Here is a 26738-nt window from a genome sequence, read left to right on the forward strand (position 1 = left end):
TCGATGTATTTTAATTGAAACCCAGGTTGTGCCTCGAAGAAAATTTGTAACGGTGGTGTCCAGAAAATTGAAAACGATCCTCTACAGTCTACAGGAAGTTTTTTATCCATCTTACTGCTGTAAATAACGGGTTCTTGAAAATTAGCTTGCTGCGCTGAAAATGAGTAGTTTGCAATTGAAAATATACCTTCAGCGCTTGTAAGTGATTCCGGCACGTGGCTATTCTTAGGAATGTGTGCTAAGTACTTTGAAGCATCCGGGGCCGAGTGTTACTGCGGATGCTTGACACTAGCGTCATGGTTAGCGCCACTGAGTGCGCAGTGATGGCGGCACCGAGATGTGAGGTGCTAGTCGGGGGTTCGAGCCTCGGGAAGCTCCGTTGATTTCTCAGTATCGCTGGTGGACGGCGCTCTGTCGACATCAAAAAGGTGGGGCTTCCATCATGGCCTTTGGTATGTGTCCCTAAACGAACCCTGGGTATGTGTTGCCTGAGAGATCTTATAAGGTCCCGTGTTGAATTGGCTGCACATCTTATTTGACATCGTAAAACTCCGTGTCTCGCTCGAGTCGGTTCGCCACATGCGTTCCCAAGGGCATTGTTCCACTAGGTTGGTAGTAAATGACTGCTCGTCACAGTTGTTCAGTTCGGTTGTTATACAAGTAGGAGAACTTGTACTACTCAGTAGCTCGTGTGGGTGGCTGACGAACGATTGATATAGGGTACACCTAGTAAAAGTGTAATTATATGGGTGTTCCCTTCATCTCTAATGCTTCTGTTTTCTTGCCAGATTCAGCGTGCAGGCATAATGAGAACCATGGTTGAATTAATTCAACCATGGGTATCACTATCATTTCCATTTTTATTTCTACAGAGTTGCTAGGTCAAATCGTGGTTTTAATTGGTCAATAGTTGATGAATTTGTTGCTGCAGTATTCAAATCAAATATGTTCTATTCAAGTGAGGCACGTAGAAAAGAAGTGAATATTTTATTTTTTTTTAGAGATCATCGCACAACGCTCTCGGTAGGAATGCAACGTGCTGGTGTTAAGTGGCTGCTCGTGTACCTAGAACTCACGTCATCGGTTACGGTTCAATCATTGTTGATCCTCTTCTTCGGAGTTTGACAATTGGACGGTTATAAATAGCTGCGGTGGATAGATTAGCAGCATACCATTGTGGTGAAACTTTTATAGCGATAGCTACCCGTGGTACTCTCTCACCTTCTTCAAACTATGACGTCATCTGAGTAAACGATTTTATGAGTTCGTATCCACTTGAAACCGTTAATCAATAGGTTTTGTATTCCTTAGGCAATTTGTAGGTCCTATTTTGGTCAAAATCGTATTAATGAAGTTTTTGTACTGATGATGGAGCTGGACTCCGATAAGTTTTCACTGCGGACAAAATGAATTTTTTGGCGTTTTCTTTGATTTAATGCTTAGTTCATATGACAAGTTGAAACGAATCCGTCATTTCCTAATCTGAAGTAGAATTGACTTTGCATATAACTTTAAAAACAACCCACACTTTATCTAACTATGACAATTTGGAATTTTGCAATTTATGCAGAATTTGTCACAAATTTTCATAAAACATCGAACGACCGGAACGAGTATAAATGCATTGACATAACCTTCAATACTGCATTTCTTCTAACAATAATTAATGCTCTATTAGTCCGACTGCGGAAAGTCTAATTCTCAGCTCGGATTTTTTTTTTTTTTTTTTTTTGAAGGTCGCAGACTTATTTTCGGAAAGATAAAACATAGGATAAATTTTCATCTAAATGCATTACCTAAATATTGATCAAAAAGAGGGCTAAATAGTTTCCACGTTGATTAAAATGATTGGATGCGCTATACTGATTTTTAAAATGTGTTTTAAATTTATGTAAAGAATAGAGCACTTTTTGATCTCATGCCCTCATATTGATGGTGACTCCGAATCTTAATTCAGCACCAAAGGCCATATGGGCAACTCAGACGTCGTCCTCCGAATGTAGATTGGATCTCTATAAACAAAATTAGCGGAGCCTCACACACACGACATACATACGAAATTCATCATATGCAAACGATCAGTCACATGCAGGCTATATCAGGCTATATACAGGTCGTAACAAGAAAACGACCACTTATTCGCCACATGAACACGATTAGTTATTCGCCATACACATACGATCAATTATTCGCCACGGGCGAGTGATCACTTATTCGCCACGTGCGCATGATTAGCTATTCGCCATAAATATATACGATCGACTATTCGCCCAATGCAAACGATCAATTATTCGCCGCATTCGATCAATTATTCGCCAATCAATCAACTATTCGCCACATACAAACGTACACGTATAACTCTCACACGTGCGATCGATGACCAGAGAATTCGTTGATTTATAGTATAACTCTCATTGGATGTGCTATACTAATTTTTAAAATATTTTCTAAATGCATATAAAGAAAAGAGCACTTTCTGCCCTCATTTTGATGGTGCCAAAGGATGGGCAACTCAGACGTCGTCTACTGCATTTAGATTGGGTCTCTATAAACAAAATTAGCGGAGCTTACACGACATACATATGACATTTACCAGATGCAAACGATCCGTCACATGCAGGCTATATCAATCATACAGGTCATTTTTTCGTCACAATAAAGGATCACTTATTCGCCACGTGCGACCGATCACTTGTTCGCCACATGCAACCGATCACTTATTCGCCACATGCACAGGAATAATCGTCATACACATACCCAGGAATTCGTCATACACATATGATTAATTATTCGCCATGGGGAAGCGATCACTTATTCGCCACATGTGAGTAATCACATATTCGCCACATGCACACGATTAATTATTCGCCATACACATACGATCAATTATTCGCCACGTGCGAGTGATCACTTATTCGCCACGTGCACATGATTAGTTATTCGCCATATATATACGATCGACTATTCGCCTCCTGCAAACGAAATTCGCTGCAATCGATCAATTATTCGTCAACTATTCGCCAATCAATCAACTATTCGCCACTTACAAACGTACACGTATAACGATCATTTATCCGTCACTCAAGAGTGACCGCAAAAATGCACCGGTAAAGACTGGTAACCCAGTCTGCTTTTCATACAAGTTTAATAAACTTTTCAATAGTTGCTGCTAATTTTTGTCCAATAGATTCAATATTAAATTGATCGAGTGCATTTGATTCATTTGAATCGGCACGATGAATGTGAAATTGTTTATCAAATTGGAAACGAGTCGCTCGAAGTGAAACGGATTGAACTAAATTTTTAAAATCATCGTAATTATTAGAAACGAAATTATACGGAGGTAATAAGAGGTGGAACGTGTAATAAAGACTTCCAGTATTATATAGAGAAATGAGGTTTGGTTATGTAGGTGGCATATTCTAGATATCACAGAAATTCTCCAGCTAGCAACTGATTTCGAACCCACTACCCACTGCTCCATCCTCACCCACTGAGTCTCTATACCCAGAGAGTATTTAGAAGTGTATTATTATTTATTCCATGGTTGAACTAGTATATAGTTCAACCATGTATTATTCGGTGATAATAAGATCAAACATACTTATTTCGGGATGTTGAGTCAAGCAATTTTTTAATTTCTGTTGTAACAATGATAGTGCTAGTGTTAATTATACCAATTGAAGCATTTTACAGATTGTAAATGTAGAACAATTTTTTAGTTACCGTAGAGGTCGCTCGTGTAGTGATCGTTATGCTAGAGAAGTAAACTAGATTTATTTTCGTCGCAAAAGTCCTCATGTTGTCTTAAGACTATCATGATATTGTGTTCTGACAGAGATACAGGCTGGTGGGCGCATTTGTCGCCACAAGTCTTAACCCCAACTATAAAAAAATATATATATCATGATATTTTTATTTGCCAATAAATTCATTTTTTTCCTCAGAATTCAGTTGACAAAAAAATTAAGTGTATGATTGGTTTACTCGTAATTAGGGCCTACATGACTAATCTCTAAATTCTTCCTAAAATTGCTAGGGAAATTTTGAAGTTCATTCAATGCAAAAAAATCGGTTTTCCGATGCCGACCGCCAAAAATGGATTTCAGATTCGTAATCTACACCCCAAAAAACATATAATTAAAAAAAAACACCCTTTTTTTGGATGTAGTTAATCTGCAATAATACCCTATAAACAGTGGACGAAGAATTCATTCATCAATCTTTTTCTTAGAGAGTGATGTACATTGCAGTTTGCACAACTGAATAATTGACAGAGCCTCAGAGGACCCGGGACCGTGTTCCGTAATTGTGCAACGTGGATGTCTATAGGTGGCAGCTTGTGTACCTAACTCTGTTCGACACTCGCAAATCGCACCGACAGACCTACTTTATATTTCATAAAAACATTTTCTTGTCAGTTGTCACTTGTATTTAATTAGACGTTGTCGTACTAATTGTATTTCATACGAAATTTTCCTGTGACTAGCTATGTTAAATATTGTCTTGTCTCTTTAAAAATAGGATTACCTAACCTCATTTATGCCGGCATTGGCAAGTAAAATTTCAGGTTTAGGCTAGTCGAATGTCAGTTGGATTTCAGATTTAGAAAATTCTGTACGTAGAATTATGACAAATGATAAATTTATTATATATTTTAAAATACCTAGGCTAACATGAAACTGGACATTGCATTTATACCTTAGCATAGTGGCAAACCAGTGATTTTTTAGAATCAGTTCATTTTTAATTTCCTCATTTACTCAAGATTTTAACAGATTTCTTATGTATGATAATTCTGGTATCCAAGATACTTTACAGGTCTACTACTCTACTTATAGGACTCAAAAATGAACTTGAAGAAGAGTCTAAAAAACTCTCTGCTTAGCCACTATGCCTTAGCTTATGCTGATTATTATGCAGCTGATATATCTACCAACCTACCGTCAACTGGGGCTAGCTACTCGGAATGGGTGGGGTAACTTGGGACAGTCCTCTGACACGGCGTAAAACTGTTTTAGTAGCAAAACTAATTAAAATATTGCAAAACTAAATATAGTGGCATAAACATCAACATTTTTCCTATCTATGTAGTAATACCGTAAAATGGGGTAACTTAGACCGGCGGGGTAACTTAGACCACTTTTTGTTTTTTTTACAAAAACCCCCACAACTCAAAAACTATTTGACATAGAAAAATCTTGTCAATGGGCATTAAAGGCCTAATACTCCACACTCAGGAAGATGTATATAAACGGGGAAATTTCCCATGCATAAATAGTTTTTTGAAGCACTAGGTCAGCGCAGTTTGCGCAAAGCAATATAATTATATTTTCTTTGCGCAGGCGTTTGCGCAAATCACGGTCTTCGATTCCATGCCGCGCAGCACTCGGCGCGGGCCGCGGAGCCGTCCGACACAGTTCTGATTTAGACACAGTTTTCATCTGAATGGAATGGCAACATCATCTGTAGATTTCAAGTAACGCTGAAGCCAGCGTTGCCAGATGGTATATTTCTATACCAGATTTCACAAATCTGGTATTTTCAGAAGGTGTCTGGTATCATGGTATGAATATTTTAGATCTGGTATAGATGCCTAAATCTGGTATTTTCTGACTTACTGCAAATTTACTGCATTAAGTTCCACCTCTGAAGTTTGAACTTCCTCCAGCGTAGGCATGGATTATATTATTATTTATATAGATTGCCGTCAGAGCGGCATGATTAGAGCTTTGCCGCCATTTTTGGAACCGCAAGTTTTCATGTCAACCGGAACTCGAACACCACAGCAGAGAGTATTTTATGCAGCTAATGAATTTTGCAAACTGCTGGAAGAGAGATTATTGAATTTTAGAAAAAAAGCAGGATAATTCAATGAAGGCTGGTGGCAGAACTGCAATCTTGATACTCTATTGCAATTCGTGCTAAGATAACCTACATAACAATTTTCATGGTAGTTATAATTTTTGCACATTCAAAGTACACATGACATAACATAATGCACCCAGATTTGGAAACCATAGTTGCTCAGATGAAGCAAAAATAAATGACAGACCATTGACTTATCTTGCAAATATATATATATTCATATTTTGTATCACATACCATAGTATAATTACGCTTTGTAATTATGCCATATTGACCTAATTTGTACAGTCCATTTACGCGCATTGTTATTAGGTATTGATCGTGTTGATTTTGCCAGCCAGGAGGATGTCAGGAATGTAGTCCCAACATTGGCATGCAGGTTTGTACTGTTGACATACAGGTTCACACCCTAGTAACCCTACTTGCCGCAACCAGTCCAGACTGTCCAGTCATTCATTAGAAGGCACCGATGGCACATCTAAAGCCATGTTGCCTTTTTTAGTTCTGTAATTCATGTCTCATGATGTCTGATTGAATTGTGATCTATGAATGAATATTCATTACTGTGCTGACTCTTAGAACCTGAGTCCTGAGTTGACGCATTAGCAATCTAGTTAACTCATATCCAACCACAGCACAATGTGAATACACGTTTGTGTCAATTGTGTGTACGGTCAGTGTGATTACGTAATTTGCATTGCCAACACCCCATACCCAGGATGGTGCTGTTTTCCGCGGATTAATCCGGCGTAAACGAGGCTCCAAGCCCTTCTACTGGCGTACAACGCGGCGTACAATGAGCTAAAATAACGTTATTAGCGCACACGCCCGGCGTACGTCCGCATCTGGCTTGTCTCGACGTGTGTCTGCATCTGGGTGATCTGGCTTGTCCCGACGGACCGTACGTCCGCATCTGGCTTGTCTTGGCGTACGTCCGCATCTGGGTGATCTGGCTTGTCCCGACGTACGTCCTCATCTGGTTTTGAGCATTTTAGTGCATACTAATGCGTGTTAAGGCGATTTAGGGCCTTTAATGCGATCTAGTGCGTTCTATTACGATCTAGTGCGTTCTATTACGATCTAGTGCCTTCTAATGCGATCTAGTGCGTTCTATTACGAACTTTATTATATTATTAACAACATGAGGCGCCCCCCATTTGCAAACTATGACACTTTCCTCAAGTTTGTCATTTGCATATGTAACTAGAAGAGTTCTACTACAACGCACCAAAACCTGGAGTTAATTGGAGTTATTTTACCAGAAAAAATAATTGATTTTACCACCCGGTCTAAGTTACCCCAAGAGCTGGGGTAACAAAGACCATCACTTTTTTTGAAATTACATAAAGACTATGAGAGGCAGGAGCCAGTAATTTATGGTAAGTGAAGCTAGAGTATAGACCTGTATTTTGCATGTTTCAATTCAAGTTTAATTTAGCTAGTAAAAAAATGGCATCATTTATAAAAAAAAAGTGGTCTAAGTTACCCCATTTTACGGTACATGTTATAAATAATAAAAATTCAACTTTTTTATGTTTCATTGTTCATTGTTGCTGCTAATTGATATTTTATCCTTGCACAAATATTTGTAGTAAATTTTTGTGTCTGTAACCTAACCTATAACCTATAAATGCCAAACCTTTCTGACTTTCAACAAGGCCTAATTGTTGGTGCTTGTATGGCAAGTGCTAGTGTGTGGGAAGATTCACAAATTCTTGACGTTTCTAGAGGTTTTGTGTCAAAACTAACGACTGCTTTTGAAAGAGAAGGATAAATGTCCTCAGCAAAGCACAAGTCTGGCTAAAAGTCAAAGTTGTCAAAGAGAGACTGTCAGTAGGTACCCAAATCAAATTGTGACAGACAATCCAAAAACCACAGCTGTTGAAATTACTGCAGACCTCAATAGACAACCACAGAACCCGGTTTCCTTGAAGACTGTCCATCAAGAGCTGCACAGATCTGGAAACTGTGAAAGGGCTGCAATTAGTAAACCTCTGGTTTCAAATAAAAATACTTCAGAGCATTAAGAGTGGTGTAAGAACATTAATAATTAAATTATTAATTGAAAATCTCCTAGTAGTTGATAACTTACCTCATTTGAAGGCTGCATATGGTTGTAGTAATTAATAGACCTGCCTAGGAGAGAATTTTATGCAAGTCTTCAAGCTGTGTACAATCTTGAGAAAACTAAGTTGCAGTAAAGCTGCGTGCATACGCTATGGAACAGCGTTTAGTCAACTAATTAGAAATTTTCTCAAAGCAAAAAATCAGTTTCTCATCTTTATATGCAAGATCAAAGCATTAAATTCAAGTTTTTCAGAAATGTGTCCACTAATTCATACTATTGAAGTTCATGCTTCTGCTTTGAAGTTACACTTTTCCAAATTTAACCGTTTGCTACCCGTTTCTCTTAGCCTTGTTTACTGTTTAGTAAGATTTCTTTTAGTAAGTAAGTTTGTCATTTATATATTTCTTGAGATATTTAGGGGAAATTTTGTTATTTCTTAACAGAATGGTTGAAGGAAATGTTTTTTTATTATTATTAATTAATTATTAATATGTCTGCAAGTCATAATCCAATAACTGTACTGTTGCAAAAAGCTAAATGTTAGATTATGGGTAGAAACACAATTCAAATTATACGTAATTGATCATACAAATGTCAATGCTATAATTTGACCAACTATACTGCATTGAAATGAGTTTCTTAGTTTTCCTAACATTACTTAAGGCCAGTGGGAAAGGAGAATGAGTGCCATGATTATGCAAGCTTTAATTTAAATAAAGTCTTAACTCAACCATTCATTCTGATTTTTGTTTGATAAATTATTTTTGTTGAGAAAATATTCAAAGTTTTCCAAAGCAAATAGCTTCAATTTTGATGAGATAGTTTCAACTGTACATTTCAGTATATACAACAAATGAGTCAATTCAACTTATCTTATTACCAAGTAAATGGAAATCGTGTGGACTCGTATTTATTAAATATAAGTTAATTTGGCTAATGTCATAAAAAATATTATTTTGATTCTTGATGATTTTTCCATTTCACTCAATCTCATGCTGACTAAAATGAATGTTTCACTTCAGGAAAATGTTTTTCTTGGCTTTAAAGAATGGCTATGTTCATTATTTGCAGCCAAATTCAATATTTTCTGGACTGAGTAGCCTGATTATCGTCATTAACATTAGAAAATTTTAAACATTAGAATTATTCCATAACAGGAAATTGTGCTCAACCTACTTCTATTTATACCATGTTTTTGATCTTGACAGAACATTTAAGGGGGCTGTGTAACACTCAAAAGTAATTCATGGGCATCACTGTGAATTTCGGCTGGTGACGTTAGACTTAGAAATAATGCTGAATGCATTAGGATTGTCATACATTAATGTGTTGAGGTCGCTTCTATTACTAGCTATCCATAACTGAGGTTTGATTGTTAATTCTGAAGCTTTTGGTGCATCGAGTGTTCTTGGGAAAGCCGAGCCTGAGCTGAGAAATGGAGCGAACCATTGGCGTCGTGGGTTGGGGCGTAGCCGCGCTCAGTACTGGCGTGGCAGGCTGGGCGCTGTACAAGTGGTGCTCTCTCAGACGATACATTGACAATGTTGCCACCAGCAAATATTCTACCGAGAGCGAAGTCAACAAGCAGCTTGTGCATCATTATGTTGATATGGAAAACCTAGTGCATCTGAAGGAATTGATATCGCCCTCTGCTGATAAATACCATGAACGGCTTGCACAACTCTGCTCAGAAGCCTGCGATAAGTACGGAGCCGGTAAACTTAGCGTGCTAGATGTTGGCTGCAGTGTAGGCGGCGCCTGTTTTCATCTCTCGAAACATTTCTCAGAGGTGGTTGGCGCTGACACCAGCTTCGAAATGCTGGCTGCTGGTCAGCATCTAAAGGTGTATCCTGAATTTGTTTCGGTCCTATCTAGTGAAGGAGGAAAGCACATCAAAATATACAAGATCAAAGTGCCCGATAATTGTCTTAGAGATAACATCGAATTTGTTGATATGGACGTATGTTCAGATTTTATGAAAGTAGGCTTCAACTGCGTGCTCGTGTCGAACGTCTTGACTGATCTCCAGTGCCCTAAAATTTTTCTCAAGAATCTTGCTGCAGTTTTGCCTCCGAAGGGAATACTAGTGATAGCGGATCCTTTCCTGTGGCCCGGTGGTCCTGAGGATAAATTGAACGGAGATGGTAGTGTGAAAACTAGTGCTCTGCTTGGTAGGATTCTTGGAGATTCTTGGACTAACAAGGAAACAACGTCCATGCCTCTCTACATACCGCAGTCAGAACGCGTTGCTTTGGTCGCGTCAGCCGAAGTTTCTGTGTGGCAGAGGCTACCTGATTCAGAATCGTCTGACTGAGAAGAACTAATGGAAAATTCTTCAGTTTTGGCATTGAAATCTATGGGCCATTATCATTTATCATTACCTGTTCTGAATTATTTAATCTTTCAAGTGTTGCTTCTACATGTAGAAGTGATGTTACTTTAGTATAACTTCCAACTTTTTACTCAAGTTTTTTCTCGAGTGAATGGATGTAATTGCGATTGTTAGGATGCTTAGGTATGTACTAATTTAAATTTTGAGAAGATGAATACTTATTCACATGCGCCCAATGTGTTCGCATTATTGCAAGGCGAGTAATAACTCATTTGATTCGATTAACTACTTAATAATATTTATTTGCGCTCGCTTGAGAATGCTTGGTGAAGATCTTCTGACCTGATTTCAATAACGTCACGTCTCATTCTTTACTGTTCAAATAATCATCTAAGCATCGAAGTCCTTGGAAGGATTCTGAATGTTCCAATAAAAGTCAGTTGTATCAGGATCCCATTTTTACTATCAGTGTTGTCTAAAGCATCAAATCACTCCATTGTGATCAAACTTTCGAAATTTATGTACAGTTTAACTGTCTGTAGTAAAATAATTCCCATTATGTTGATAAATTATGAGACCTATTATTCCTAGATATTATGCTAAGTATTATACAATTTTTTTAATTTTTCTTGATAATAACAGGGGTAAATTTATGATGCTTCATGATTTCTATTGATTTATTTCATCTCTCCCGATAAATCATGTGTCAAGGAAAACTATGTTTGTTATTTTGTGAGATTTAATTAACATCCCATCTTTCATTACAGATATAAGTGAGCCAAACTAATGGAAATTATTATCAATATGAAATAACCATTTATGTTCAGGAGTGTTACTCGCTTTCCAGTTTGTGCCTATGAGAGCAGTTTAGCTGACATTATCAGGAACATTTTTTGTTTGCATTACAAGTTTACTGCAAGTGGTTTATCAGCTGGCTATTCAATAAGAAACTTGTCAAGCATGACAATCGAAACAAAAGCACCTTTGTCGTCTGATGGAACTGGACTCGCTGGGACTGTAGAGATCCTCCCAGAGCCGGTGAAGGGCCTCAGCGACAAGAAACAATACAGGAGCTTGCGCCTCAGCAATGGCTTACGCGCGCTTCTCGTATCCGACCACGTGAGGCATGGTCCTCCTGCCGCAGCCGCAGTCGATGACACCATGGAGGACGATGATGAAGTGGATGACCATGGTGATGAGGATGTTGATGAAGAAGAGGACTCTGGTGACGAGGAAGGCTCAGATTCCGGAGATGATGAGGAAGGTGACTTTGGGTCCAAGTGCAAGAACGTTCCTGACAGCAATGAATACAAAGCTGCTGCTTCCTTGTCTGTCTGTTGGGGCTCGTGCGTAGACCCTCCCGCGCTTCCGGGCCTCATGCACTTCCTGGAGCACATGGTTTTCATGGGGTCAAAAAAATACCCGACTGAGAATGGCTTTGATAATTTCGTCAATCGTCATGGCGGTTGTGATAACGCCTACACGGATTTCGAACATACGAATTTCCACTTCGACATTCAAGAGTCGTACTTGTGGGAGGGATTGGACCGATTTTGTCAGTTCTTCGTCGAACCTCTTATGATGAAGAACGCCATGGACAGAGAAAGAAACGCTGTCGATTCAGAATTCACCATAGCACTCCCTATAGACGACAACAGAGAACAGCAACTATTGAGTTCATTTGCCCCTGCTGGTCATCCAACGTCTTCCTTCACCTGGGGTAACGCCGCCTCGCTCTCTGCCTTGCCTGACGATCAGGTTCACGCCATGCTTCATGAGGCCAGGGAAAAGTATTACTCGGCGCATTTCATGACACTTGTGGTGCAAAGCCGTCATTCTCTTGACGATATGGAATGCCACGTCAAAGAAATATTTTCTAAAATTCCCAACAATGGCCTGCCTCTTCCTGAGAAGTGCCAACTTGAATTTCCTTTCCCTCCATCTGCCATTAATAAATTCATATTTATGGAACCAATGAAAGCGAAGCATGTGGTAGCAGCCACGTGGTTTTTACCATCAATGATCGGCCATTACAAGCGACATCCGTTGAGGCTTCTCGCCCATCTCATAGGGCATGAGGGCTACGGATCTCTTTTATCGTTCTATAAGAACCAAGACTTGGCATATGCTCTCGAGTGCGAGTGTGAAATGGGTGACTTCGAAGAAGGCAGTTTCTGTTCACAAATGCGCGTTTCGATCGACCTTACCGAAAAAGGCTACCGCTCGATTGATCAAGTGCTACTGACGCTCTTCCAATACGTGGCTCTCCTGCAAGACCAACCACCCACCGAGATGATGTTTCGAGAGTATCAACAGATATCTCGATTGAATTTTGACTTCGAAACGGAATCTGAAACCATTACTAACGTTGAGAGTCTTTCTGCTGCTATGATCAAGTTTAGCCCCGAAGACTACTTGTCTGGTTCTACTCTCCTGTTTGAATTCGATCCTCAATTCATTAAAGAGACTCTTGAGCGTCTCACGCCAGATGCTGTAAACGTTGTAGTTAGATCGAAACTTCTTGATTTCTCTGGCGACGATGTGAAAACCGAGAGATGGTTTGGAACTAGGTATCGAATCGAAGAATTCAGTGAAGCTCAAAGAGAGCTTTTCTTGAGTGCCAAATCTACTCCTAATCCCCAACTTCATCTTCCTCTCCCTAATGTTTATATTCCAAATGACTTCTCCCTGCTGACTGCTCCAGAGAAACCACCCAAGTTTCCATCGCGCGTGGTTTCTGACCCAACGTTAGGCTCCTTGTTCTACTTGCCGAACTACAAATTTGAACTACCAATCGTGATCTTAAGAGTGCAGTTCGTGTTGGAGGAAAGGCCCTGCAGACTTGCTGATAAGTTCTTGAATATCATGTCCTTGTTTCTGCAGTGCTACCGATATCAGTTGATGGAACTTCTCTACGAAGCCACTCTCGCCAAGTATAAGTACTCGATTGGGTACACCCATGAGGGGCTTGTGCTTCACTTGTCAGGCTTCACAGAGAACATCGGACGTGTTTTGAAAGTCCTTCTCGATTCATTGCATAATTTTGCGGCAAATTTTTCAGAGGAGCATTTCCACACACTCAAAGACCTTGAGACGCGCAAGCTCTACAACGAAGCTTCCAAGCCCAATACGATGCGGAAGCAGCTGCGCCTGCATGTTCTGTTGCCACAGTGTCATCTTTCTCTGCATGCCCTCAAACAAATACAAGTAATAAACGTTGACGACGTGCTCTCGTGTGCCTCAGATTTGTTGAAGAACGCCCAGGTCAACATGCTAATCCAGGGCAATATCACCGAGCCTTCAGCGCGTGAGCTCTACGATATGATTGTAAAGAGCATCCCTAAAGGCATTGCTCAAGAACCTGCTGCCCTCATGGAAATTCCCGGATATCGTGTGCTAAAGCCAGGCACGACCGTTGTCCGTGTCAAGTCCGTTAACGAAGCTGACGGCAACAGCTCGATCGTGAATTACTACCAAGGAAAAGCTGGTACTCTGCGAGATCAAGTACTCTCGGATTTTCTCTTGTGTGCAATGGAAGAGCAATGTTTCGATACCTTGCGTACTCAGGAACAGCTTTCTTACTCCGTTAGTAGCCAAGTCAATGAGAGTAACGGAGTCGTCGGATTATCAATTAGCCTCACTCCTCAGGCTGAAAAGTTTTCATTGAGCCATGTTGACACTCGTGTCGAAGCATTCATCGAAAAATTCACGAAAAAATTGCGAGAGATGAGTGAGACAGCGTTCGCTACCATCAAGCAAACTGTCAGGCAATCGAAGAAAATCGACGATCTCAACTTAGAAGATGAAGTGGCTCGCAATTGGGCTGAAATAACGAGAAAAGAGTACCTGTTCGACAGGCTGCAGAAGCACATCGCTATCTTAGATTCGATCACTCAAGAAGACGTAGTCAACTTCTTCCTCTCGCTGGTTGATTCGACGTCTCCTGACTATCGCAAGTTGAGTGTCCAAGTGATCGGGTCAGCAAATCATAAGAATTGCAAACCCCCGCCCATGGAAAAGCTCATTGAAGGGGGCTTCTCCTGCATGCAATTTGAAGGCGCTGACGACTCGGTCTCCGCTTCTCAGAACAACACGTTTTATGTGTCCGACTGTCAGCAATACATTGATTGCTTGCAAGAAATGCCGCATCATCCTATTGTGCACTGCTAGTCGATTGAATTCTAAGTATTCGCGGATCACGATTCCATCTAGAGAAGAATATAGTAATTGTCTACAGCATCCCTCTTTGTCTAGTGATCCGATACACTTTTGAACGTTTTTTCAAACGCGTTTTTTATTCTTTAGAAAATTAACTTATTTGATGAGAGAACAGTGAATGTGCTTTCTGTACTATAGACTTATGCTTCTTGAATTCCAGTTTTTTCGTGAAATACTTTTCTCGATTAGAATCCTGAAATCAGGCATAAAAAAATTAGTAAACTCTCAGGTCAGTTTCATCTTCGAAGACTGATATTTGTCGAGGAGGTATTATAGTGCGAGAATAGCAATAGTCAGTATTTACCCATTCATTGCATGCGATCGTGCAGGGCGTGATCGACACTAGATTCGTCATCATTTCCCCACCTTTCAGCTCCTAAGTCTCAAATGGTTTTCTCAGCACTGCATTTCTAGCACGCGATGATGAGTCAACACTATACACGATCAATGTAGACGCCTTGTGTTGCGGCTTGATTAATCATTATTGGGTCGGTTAAGTATTGGATAAAAAGACTTGTTCACATGAAGGATATTGATGTATTTAGAGGGTTGAATAAATTGAAACCAATAATTGGCTTGAAATGTAACAATAACTAATGTCTTTTTTTACTAAAATAAATTTTCACTCACAGCGAGTTTCATAACCACCAAGAGTAAAAATGAATATCTCGAGTTATTTATTGCTCATCAGTGTCACATTCAACGAAGGTTAAGAACCAGGGAAGTCATCGGGCAGCCGAGAACTGTTCAGCCAGTGCTAGATTTGGGACGAGAGAGTCTGCGTCTCAGGTCGAATTTGTCACTCAAATAAACCGTTGTCCGTTAGCAATGATTCTTCATCTGCAGTAGAATGTAATTTCTACAAAATGGCAAATCGCACAACAGCAATTGAACTTCAAGGCATCAAGTTTACCCGACAATATATCGAAACGCTGTGAACGGCATACGTATTGAAGTAGTAAAATTATAAGAATTAATTTGTGCCCTGCACTTTACATTACTTGATTGCTGATCTTGCCAAATAGTTATTCAGCACAATAAATGATAATTATTTCGATGCTTTATTCCGTTCCCTTCAAAACTACATATTCTTAGCATAAAAGAAAATGAATAACGGTTTAAAAACTTTAACTGCGGGGACAATTTTATTAATATGCCCCAATAAACAAAAGGAGAAAACTTTAATGCAATGGCCGTCGAACGAAATGTGAAGTTGATGCTGTAGGAGCGCGGAAATGTGAAACAGGCAAGGCGCCTCCATGACAAATGCGAGCGCAAATTCACGTTGAGAACAAAGCTGCATAAGGCTGCCCAATGCTGCACCACACAACCATTACGGAGCCCGCTACCTTCAACAGCCGCTACAACCACAAAAAATACCATTATCGACGTAGGCATTTTGTATATCCTATTCTTTCACAATCAGTGAAATGACGTCATTAATACAACACTACGGATTTATTTTAAATCCGACTACCAGACTTCGTTCTTTTTGAAAACCCCGTCTTTCGTGTTACACGCCCATGCGGCTTCGGAGATGAAAATTATAAAGTCAAAATGTGATGTCAGTGAAGAAAACTGACGTCCGTCACGGCTCCTGATTTATTTATTTTAGTTTACAAGCACAGAAGACTCATTGCAGACATGCACTGTATCCGTTGTCTAATCTAAACTTCAATCTTACAAGAGATTAAATCCTATAGCTATTCGATTCACAGGACAATTCAAGAAAAATTAAGCACGGAATTCGTTCTAAGAGTTTACCAAATTTACGCAATATATCAGTTAGTGCTAAAGCACGATCGGAGATAATTACAATACTATTTGTAAATTTGGAGAGTAGTAGTAGCAGTATATGTATAAATAACCAATAGTATTAGTTTGAGAGCCTAAGTTCGGATACATTCAATGCACGTTAAACCAGACTATCAAAGCAACGCAATATCGGAACCATGCATTTTCCTGCAAGCGATTACAAATACAAAAATTATGCAATTACCAAGCCTAATGAGGCGCCACAGAAATAAAAGCAAAGTCTTGTACTAATCAGGACGCGGCCATATCGTAAATATCACAAATAAAGTATGAAAGTATTCCACATAACAATATAAACTTGAAAAATATCAAAATCCGGACCCAGCGGCATGAACGATGCCTATAACTCTGTTTAAACATAGGCATTATTAATGTACCCAGTTAGCACTGGGCGCAGCATCGGTCACAGTGCGTGATGCATAAAATGTTCATGTCAAGTGCATGTGGCGCAGTCTAGCTCGCTGTCAGGACAACTATGTTAGTGATAAAGAAATCGTCATGCTTAGCAACAACAGGAGGTGCAGAAACGAAACATTTTTGTTCGTAAGCTGTGACGTACCAGGCTAGCAGACGAAATTTATTTTAACAAAGCCGGAGAATCTGAGTATGATTGCCAAAATTTGCTAAGAATGAGCATTTGCTGAGGAGCTGAACTAATTTTTACCCTGGAATAATATACTACAAAATTGTGCGATACAAACACAATAAAATTGAAGATAAAAATACTATGTAAGAAGGAACATCATTCGTTGAGGTAAAATTATCGTCGATATTCTTATTGATAGAAATACTTAAAAATATCAGACAATTGTAAAAAGGATGGACTTGGATAATTATAATTACAGTTTCATGCTAAACTTAATGCACTGGCATCAAGTCTCACGAACTGGCTCGCGTCATTTGCAAGCACCAAACGCTGACAGAGTAACGTCAACGATAGATAACACGGCAACGCGCCTGAGATGCATGCATTCCCGGTCTTATCAATCTCTACAATAAGAAAAAAATTAATTTACAGACTAGACTATTAAGTACACAGTGAAGATAAAGTTTCTCGTTTTGATATTCAGGGAACGGACTACAGTATAACAGCGAAAAATCTCATGAAATTTTTTATGTAATCCAAAAGAAATTCCCTTGTCTGAGCGCGATAAGTCTCGACCCCACGGCATAAAAACCTAAAATTTCATATCAACTTCAAACTTATCGAAGACTGTCTGGATCATCAAACAAGGCGAAAGGTCTCAGTGATCACATAATTCGCATTACAAGAGAGATTTCAAGTAACCAGGCAAAGAAGCCTGTCAAATTTGGAAGTAGCAGTTGCATTTAAGACATGCAGAGCGATGAAGAGTCAGTGGAACAGCACCAGAAACTGACACTCGTACAATATATTGTTTAAACAGAGACGTCAGTAACAGCTCGCACGAGACAGAACACAAGTGCAAGGAAGCCTGCCTACACAACAGCTTAACTGAGAACACTAGCTCCATGAAGGCGCAACACTCCCCATTGCACTTCTGACGACTTGAGACACGGGTTAGAAAAAAGTTTATTCAAGAATTAGATACATTTACCCTAATGACCGTTTTCAAGTCGCCGTTTTTCAAAATTAAATGACCGGTAATTCTGTATTATCGTAAGACTATCAATTTATTCTGCATCATCTCCTTGATCATTTGATATGATCGAATTGTCTAAATCTTAACAGGTTTTAATATCAGAGTAACAGAAATAACAAAAACTCTTCAAAGTGATTTACGAGATAGATATGAAATAGGTACCGTACATCACAGCGTATGGGCATAAATAATTCTTCAAGAAACTTTTTTGAAGCAGAATATCGGTTAGGTACAAGGTCGTTGAGTTAAATTTTTTGCGTAAGCTGATGCAAAATGCAGTAGAAAATGTTGCGACTGGTCAAACGTCTATATTAAAACTGTGATTTTTTTTTTTTTTTTTGTTTATAAATTATTTAGCTGAGATAATCCTACATTGAAGCTATCAGCAGATATTATTGGTATTGGATCAGATTTCATTTGGCTTCGAAAAGGTCAAAATTTCGTGATTCGAGTGGCACAAATTGCAGCTAATAAGGTTAGTGGAACAACTCACATTGGTCGTCATCCAACAACACTAGTAATGCAATATAAGAGAAGGCAACAAAATCAAGCAATTTCAACAATCCTAAGGTAAAGCTCAATCATTATTAACTTGATCTTAGAAATACAAAAAAATATGAGATTATTGAATACTTTTATGAGACTCATAGGTAACGATTAACAGCTGCGGCAAAAAATTAATGACCAGCAAATTAACTTAGGTTGAATGTTTTTACCAGTAGTTGCTGCAGACACCTGCATGCCATTTAACACAATTGACCATGTTTAAAAAATATAAAACTAAAGGGCAATACACAATAAGTAATAAAGCCTCAGATAAACCCCAAAGATAACGTAGTGGAGGTATAAATAATGCAGTAAAATAACATCATATAAAGATATGCTTTATAAATCCATATCATAATATATTACTCTCAGATCTCTTGTTTGTAGCACTTGAACATAATAGCGTGTTAAAATCTATGAAGTAGTAAAAAGTAAATATTAGTTTCAGCAAAGATGGTCTTTGAGAGTTTATCGAGAATCGTACAGCGCTGAGCCTTGGAGCATTAAATTATGTTGCTGTGTCAAACTATTTTCTTGAATGAAGTAAATTATTAAGTGTAAATCCTACAATCCTGAAGAGGAAATGTTGGGGAAGGATGAACTGTTGGCAGTTTTAAAGACTATTACAGATTTCGCAGTATCATGCACTCTGGGAGTCATGTTCACCGCGGCTGTCGAGAAGGCCGGAGTGAGCACGAATCCAGCAACATCACAACGTCGTCCTCTTGTCTGTTCTTGAGGCGTTGCTTCACCACTGCCCAAACTTAGCCTACGTTGATTATCATGACATTCGGAGAGATTAATTATTACTGGAGTAGAGGATCTTGTTTCAGAAGCATCATCTTTGGTTTCATCGACTGGGTGCAATGGGCCAGGTGCATGCAACGGAGCACACATAGAAGGTGGGCAAAGCGTCGGTAGGGCGTGGCTAGCTAATTCGAGTTGATCTATAGAAATACTTTGGTGTGCCACTGGTGGTGATGATGATGACTCAGGAGCAATCTTGTCCCCAGTGAATGCTGGCAAACTCACAGAGCCACTGATACCTTGCCCACAAGACACTGAATCCTGCATGATGGACTCATTGCCATCATGCAGTGGCTGATCAAAGCGAGGAGTGTATGGGGGCAAGGAACCTTCGCTTGGTCTAGAGGCCATGAATATTGCAACTGCTTCTTCATAACTAGGAGGTTTCTCCATCACCTAGAAATGCACTATTCTTAAAAAAGGGCTGGCATGACATAAAAAATTGCAACACAAGGATGAACCATGACCAAATCAACATGAATGAAATTATTTCATTTTACTTACTACATGAATGCAAACTCAAATGAACTACGTACCAGTTCCAACATCATAAAAAATCTAAAACCTATAGGCACAATAAAAAAACATTATAGAATACCTGCTGGTAATCTGGTGGCTTATTGCTGGGGTCGAAGGATGGATGAGGCGCGTGGAGGTGAGGGTACATGGCTGCAGGCCCTCTTAGACTCAACGGGACACTCACAATGTGCAGGTCGCCATGTAGGGCCATGTCTCGGGCAGCAGCCATCTAGAAGGCAAAATAGAATACTATAAGCTCAACCAAAGCAGCAAATCTTAAGTGACAGTTTTTACACAAGTGATACTGGTACATTCTGAAATTTTTACCAAGAAAGAAGCAAATAAAATTCAATTGTTGCATATTCAATTTTTTGGAACCAGTGAGGATGTTCAAAGGAAGGCTTTAGTGCAGATAGCATGCTTCAGCTCTAAGCAATCAGGTCACAGATAAAGATATTAGTAAAATTTTGCTACAAATTCTTATCAAGCATTCAACATTAAATTTCACTGGTACTTCTTGTGGAATAGTTGATTTCTAAAATTCTAACATAGTTGAAACAAATGACTAAATTTGGAGATTTTTTGGCACCCAATATTTGTACTGTAATCATTTCAGAAATTATTCAAAATATTTGTAATTACTGAAAAAATCTCCAAAATACAATTGTGTACAGCATATATTTCATATCCCCAACAATGCCTCAACTATTTTGCCTGACAATAATACCTGAGCAGGCACATGAGGAACCAAGTACATCCATCGGAACATAGCCACAATTATGAGGAAGGATCCAAAGACGAGGAGACCAACCCCAAGAAAGCGAAGAGGTCCAATGTATGCCTGGGCAACACTCAGCCAATTGAGTAGAACTCCTGTGATAAAGAAAAGCTCAATGAAATAAGTCAACAATAAAACACCACTGTAAAAAAACCTCAAGCTCCATGCTCTAATTAAATCTTGTATTTTGGGGAATATAGGATTCTTGGGATTGTTTTCATTAAAATCAGAATTATTTTCACACTGTTTAACTCATTAAATTATTTTACACTAGAAACTTGCTTGATAAATATTTCTGAGCATCAAAGGGTTACATATATTGATAAATTATACATACAGGGCTACTCTAAAAGATGGACCCAATTTAACAAATTCGTTTTCATTCAAGGATAAATTTCAAATGAATAATTTATAAATAAATGCCTACCCCACTCACAAAAATTTAAATTTAGAAAAAAACTACAAGCAATTGATAGATATGGTCTTTACACATTGAATGATATGCAATATGCATCTCAATGTTTTAGCTTGAAAACCCTAGGAGGAAATAGATTTCTACAGTACCCCCCCTTTTTTGGCTGTTTTCTAAGAATTTCACAGTTTCTTTCATTTTTTTGGAAAAATTGAAATGAGCAAAAACTGTCTATTTTTCTGTTTTACAAATGTGTACCAAGTTTCAAAAAGATCCCTTTGTAAATAGCCAAGATAAAATTTCCACCAGACACTCCCTTTAAGTTTAAGGTGGCTGATGAAAATTGTCAAAAGATGCTTATCTTGAGCTGAAAGGCCCCTGGCTGGCTGGCCCTAATCTACAGCCTGGGCAGCTCAAGGTATAACATGGTAGGGTAAACGCGGTATATTCCGACATCGTAGGTAATTCCGTCACCTCTCCAGCTTTTCCTTTATATTAAGCTTTGTTTTAGTTCCATGCGTTCATTGATGGTTGAAATGGTGACGTCATACATTTGCGTGTCAAAATACTGCAAAAACACTAGGTCTTGGCCATAACGACTCTTGATCATAGTGAATTATGACGACCGAAAATTTTGAGATAAAACACAGTAGCACATATATTGCATATATTAATGTTGAGAGGACAATTGGCGTAAAGGAGACATTTTTCGTGGGAAAAATTTTTTATTTGGAAGTAGTCGTTGGAATTACTGCCTAATATGGGAGCGCAGCCGTGGGTAACAAAATTGACTCGTAATAATATACGTTTAAAAATTACTTTTTAAAGACAACACTTCTAAAGAATCCAGTATCTCCAATCTTACAGATGTACAATGAATTTCTCATCTAATTTTCGAAAATTGAAAAAATTAACTTTTCAATTTTTTTAAATATATATAATTTTTTATATAATATTTTTTTCAAAATTATTTATTCTGTGAATTGATTCATGCATTGCCTATGACTTCACACAAATGTGCAAAAATTCAGATCAATTAAACAGGTTAAAGTGTGTCAAATATCAGTTATAAGATTTGTAGCTGGCAAAATTATTTTTTCAATTTTTTTTTAATTTTGAAAAAATTTTGTAATGTTTAGAATAATTTATTTCTAACATTCGATTCATGCATTGTCTCCAACTTTACACCAGTGTGCAAAATTTCAGATCGATAGGATAAGTAAAAGTGTATTAAATTTCGATTACAAGATTTGTAGCAGACACACAAACAAACAAACAGACAAGAAGTGAAGTTAAAAAGAAGTGTTGTAAAAAGGCCCTGGGCCCAACACCAACCATCAGCATGCAATATCTACACATAGCCTCAGATCAATGATCTGTGGGCAACTCCGGCCAACAGTAAATCCGCTCTGCACAACACAGCCACTGCTTCACAGCGCCGGAGCCCAACTGGCCGGAGCGCAACAGGCCCTACCGCAACAGGCGGCGCAGGTTAGGTTAGGTTACGTTAGGAGTAGCTGTTGCGGTAGGGCCTGTTGCGCCCCGACCCCTAATAAGGTTGACCCACACGGATATGACGATTTTTCGCCGTTCTGCGCATCTCTAGAGTGACGTCCCTGTGGGCACAAAATGTAAATAGTGTAGATCATGACGTCGTTTTTATGTCATCTTTGAAAGCTTTTAAAAAAATTGACCTCATCAAAATGGCCCAGGAAAAAAAATTATTTACTGCATGCAACTGGTCTTATTTTAGGCAAAACCGGTGTTATAAATCAGTTTGACGTCACCAGGTGACGTCACAAGAGCCAAGGTGACGTAACAACGACCAAGGTGACGTCACAGTTGGAATAACATATTACATATAACATCCGCTAGGCGCAGGTGCACCAGGGAATACCCTGTATTTGTTCAACCATGAAAAAATTAACCTCGTTAAAGTGGCGCAAGAAGTGTATTTACTGCAAATAGTCTTATTTCAAGCAAAACAGGTGTTACAAATCAGTTTAAGTCACACGGTGACGTCGAAACGACCAAGGTGACATCGCGGAAGGAATAACAAATGACATCCGCAAGGCGCAGCTGCGCGTGGGTCAACCTTGTATTAGTTCAACTATGCTGCCGAGTATCAACGGGATGAATGTTAGTGGATAGTATTGCCCAATACCACCATCACTATTTTAATCCTTCCTGTGCACAAGCATGCTAAGGAATATACTAGCCTGTGAAGTTGAGTTTGGAACGTGTACTTTACTTATGGTGGTAGAGTTTTATCAGAGTGACGGCTTTCTCATTTGCTCAGCAGGTATGCACCGCCTTCTCTAACCTCTAAGTTACGTATCATTAGCAGCTCATTATGAACACATGTGGGAAATTTCCCACCGTTCATTAAATTTCTACTCTTTAAACTGAATTTAGTAATAACTTATGCTGGGGTAATACTAAGATTAGTCTAAGGTAAGTTTAATGTGGGTCGCCTGCCGAAGACCACCACTGCCCTGGATGTAATGGACCATCATAATTCCTGCCTTCCGGAACGTAGCCTTCAACACTTCAAGCTGTCCGTATCTAGGCCGTGGGTCAAACCAGCCCTCGGTCGAACGGCCACACGTCGAAGGACGATAAATTTTGGAACAGAACTATGCTATCTGAAACCTAACCTCAGATGCGGTGAACGTAAAATTACGTAATTTAACGATGCCTGGAAGTCATATTCGATCCGCGGCCTGGTGGGGCTCGGCAGGTGGTGGTTAAGGCCGGAAGAGGACAAAGCCGAGTGATGCACGGCTGATTGGTGTAGGTCCGGAGAGATCCAAGGCGTTCGATTCAGGGCTTATTGGTGCACAAAATTGGTGATGCACGGCTGCGCTCCCGTTTAATGTTAGGGTAATTTAGATCAGACCTGGTTTTGCGAAAGAATGAGCTCTCGCTAGTACACCTCTGTAACCTCACCAAATTTCGTGATCTCCAGCGAGTCTGCCGTATGCCACCGCTACTTCACCAGCATTAAACCATAAGTCGAAATTTCTTTCTGATTCTGTGATTTAGCTATTCCTTGGTTTGACTGCCCAATATTCTTTCGTTTTGTTTAGTTTCGTTGGTCCTGTTCATCGGTCAACAACAACTTTTACTAGCACCGCGCACGTCGCAGTGTCTGTTCCAAGATATTTGGAGGCCCATCACTCGTAGCATGAAGGGCAGGACAGGGCCGGGTTGTCCCTCCAGAAACTGTTGAACCTGGTCTTGAAGCTGCTTACAGATGGCTTCGTGACGACCGACTCTGGCGGACTATTCCATGAGTTAATTACTCCCTGTGAAAAGAAGTTGCTACGTACGCTGAGTCGACATCTGTCTTTTGCAAGCTTAATTAAGAGAGCGGCCTCTTGTATCCCTGTTGCTTGATAACTGGAACTTGGGCTTTAACGGGTGGATAGCTAGAGATCAGCATAGCCCAAGTCCACAGTGCGATTCATATACCTTCCCGAGCGTAACGCAGCCGGGCGTCTTCACGGCTTTTGACACAAAGCGCCCACCACAACAGCGCTGTTAAGTCACTGGCCGGAGCGCATACAGGCCGGGGCCCAACAGGCCCTACCGCAACAGCTACTCCTAACCTAACCTAACCTAACCTGCGCCGCCTGTTGCGGTAGGGCCTGTTGCGCTCCGTCGCTGTAAAGCAGTGGCTGTGTTGTGCAGAGCGGATTTACTGTTAGCCGGAGTTACCCACAGCTCATTGATCTGAGTATATGTGTAGATATTGCATGCTGATGGTTGGCGTTGGGCCCACGGCATGTTTACGAGTCAATTTTGTTACCCACGGCTGCGCTTCCGGCTTTAACAACCTGCACAGTCCGCGCTCGTATTTGTACGTATCGATAAGGTCACCCCGCAGGTGTGGGGGCTTTTCCCACATTTACTACGTTTGACTCCAATGAATCAGTGATTTTGAAGGTTAAGGCAACTAGTAAAATTCACTGAAATCAGATAGAAATATGAGGCGCGGCAGGATGTAACTGTTCGGGTTAAATTACAACAAGAACCGGCCCTCTGACGTCAGAGCCGGCCCTCTGACGTCACTTTTTCGAAAAACTTTGAACGAAGGAATGTTGCCGGCTGACTGGAAAGAAGCTCAAGTGACACCATTGTTCAAAAAAGGTGACAAAAGCTGCCCGGGCAATTATCGCCCTGTCAGTTTGACAAGTGTCGTTTGCAAGGTAATGGAANCCCTTGTGAATCAAGTCACGAAAAGTTCAAGAATCGGCAACAGGCCATGGGCCTATGTCTTCAACGCCGACACTTCTATTCTATTCTATTCTAAGAACAACAATTGGTAATTTAGATTTATTTCGTTAAGCTCACGTGACTTGCTCGATGGTGATAATCCCGGTGAATTGGAAGATCGGGGGTTGGTGGTGAAGACGAGGTGCTTGGCTTGGTGGTGTGATCGTGGTCGCGTGGTGAGTGAAGACACCCGTAGTGAAGTTGTCCAGGCACGATATTTAGCGTAACAGAGATTACGTCGGTGTGCAGACAGAGACGGCGTCGTTACGCAGACAGAGATGGCGTTGTTACGCAGACAGAAATGGCGTCGTTGCGCAGACAGAGACGGCGTCGGTACGCAAACAGAGATGGCGTCGTTACGCAGACAGAGATGATGTCGTTACGCAGACAGAGATGATGTCATTACGCAGACAGAGATGGTGTCGTTACGCAGACAGAGACGGCGTCGGTACGCAGACAGAGATAGCGGCCGTACGCAGACAGAGATGTCGTCGCTGCGCAGACTGAGATGGGAGTTTGCACGTTGCAAGGGCAGATGGACCTCTCGGACAAAAACGCGACCTGTCTCACGGCCGTGCCTCAAGAAATTCATCGTACATGGAAAATCTTCCAAACTACTGAAGCGATTTCAATGAAACTTGGTATATAGATTCCTGACCACCCAAAGGTGATGTCTAGCCCGTGTGAATTTTCGCGATTTCACCCGCGTTCCCGATTTATACGGTAATACGGGCAAAAATACGCATCGTACATGGAATATCTTCCCAACTACTGGTCCTTACCTCTCACCCAAGGATACTTTGATCTCCTTGTGTGCCCCACGGAGGGGGGGGGAAGCGACTGACCTCAAGGTTAGGTCTGGTCAGGAAAGATTCGTTTACTGTGCTCTGATAGTAGTTGAACTAGACCTGACTTGGACCTTACCTGCGAGGATTCTCGCTGTGGTCTTATATGTGCTGGCTAGACATAACCTTTAGGTGGTTAGAAATCTATATACCAAGTTTCATCGAAATCGGTTCAGTAGTGTGGAAGAAATTCCATGTATGATGCGTGTTTTTGCCTGTATTACCGTATAAATCGGAGCGCGGGCGAAATCGCGAAAATTCACACGGGCTAAACATCACCTTTTGGTGGTCAGGAATCTATATATTGAGTTTCATTGAAATCGGTTCAGTAGTTTGGAAGATATTCCATGTACGATGAATTTCTTGAGGCACGGCCGTGAAACCGGCCGTGAGACAGGCCGCGTTTTTGTCCGAGAGGTGAATGATCGTTTGTTCGCCGATGTGGGGTCACTGCGAAATGGGGCTATGTTAATACACTATTCACGACACCATTTGATGAGTAAGCAAGTTTCACGTGAGCTTATACGGCATGACAAAATTAATTACTCAAAACGCAAGTTAACACATCCAACGAACTTCTTGGATTAATCAGACGCTCATACGAGTTCCTAGATGCAGAAGCGATGAAGC

The 26738-nt window shown here is 40.1% G+C and overlaps 3 protein-coding genes across 3 annotated transcripts; 2 read left to right on the top strand and 1 right to left on the bottom strand.

The window, feature by feature from the left end:
• Positions 1–8993: 8993 nt before the first annotated feature.
• On the top strand, positions 8994–10853 carry LOC125178838. The gene has a single exon (XM_047883535.1). The coding sequence runs from the start codon at positions 9372–9374 to the stop codon at positions 10248–10250; it is 879 nt and encodes a 292-aa protein (XP_047739491.1). The 5' UTR covers positions 8994–9371; the 3' UTR covers positions 10251–10853.
• A 143-nt stretch (positions 10854–10996) lies between these two features.
• Positions 10997–15115, top strand: LOC108682516 (nardilysin-like). Its single transcript, XM_018171693.2, has one exon. The coding sequence runs from the start codon at positions 11088–11090 to the stop codon at positions 14436–14438; it is 3351 nt and encodes a 1116-aa protein (XP_018027182.1). The 5' UTR covers positions 10997–11087; the 3' UTR covers positions 14439–15115.
• Positions 15004–21595, bottom strand: LOC108682517. Its single transcript, XM_018171694.2, has 4 exons — positions 21566–21595; positions 20523–20816; positions 19875–20024; positions 15004–19672 (listed from the first exon to the last, which is right to left on the bottom strand). Exons 1-4 carry the CDS (start codon positions 21593–21595, stop codon positions 19034–19036), a joined length of 1113 nt encoding a protein of 370 aa, XP_018027183.2. The 3' UTR covers positions 15004–19033.
• Positions 21596–26738: the final 5143 nt, after the last annotated feature.

Source organism: Hyalella azteca, unplaced genomic scaffold, assembly GCF_000764305.2.
Source record: "Hyalella azteca isolate HAZT.00-mixed unplaced genomic scaffold, Hazt_2.0.2 contig13201, whole genome shotgun sequence".
Lineage (NCBI taxonomy): Eukaryota > Metazoa > Arthropoda > Malacostraca > Amphipoda > Hyalellidae > Hyalella > Hyalella azteca.

Coding starts and splice junctions, on each gene's coding strand:
- LOC108682516 (XM_018171693.2), top strand. CDS start 11,088: ATGTTCAGGAGTGTTACTCGCTTTCCAGTTTGTGCCTATGAGAGCAGT.
- LOC125178838 (XM_047883535.1), top strand. CDS start 9,372: ATGGAGCGAACCATTGGCGTCGTGGGTTGGGGCGTAGCCGCGCTCAGT.
- LOC108682517 (XM_018171694.2), bottom strand. CDS start 21,595: ATGATCAAGAGTCGTTATGGCCAAGACCTA. Junction 20,817..21,565: donor GTCGTTATGGCCAAGACCTA/GTGTTTTTGCAG, acceptor TGAGTTAAACAG/TGTGAAAATAATTCTGATTT. Junction 20,025..20,522: donor TTCCTCATGTGCCTGCTCAG/GTATTATTGTCA, acceptor TTTGCCTTCTAG/ATGGCTGCTGCCCGAGACAT.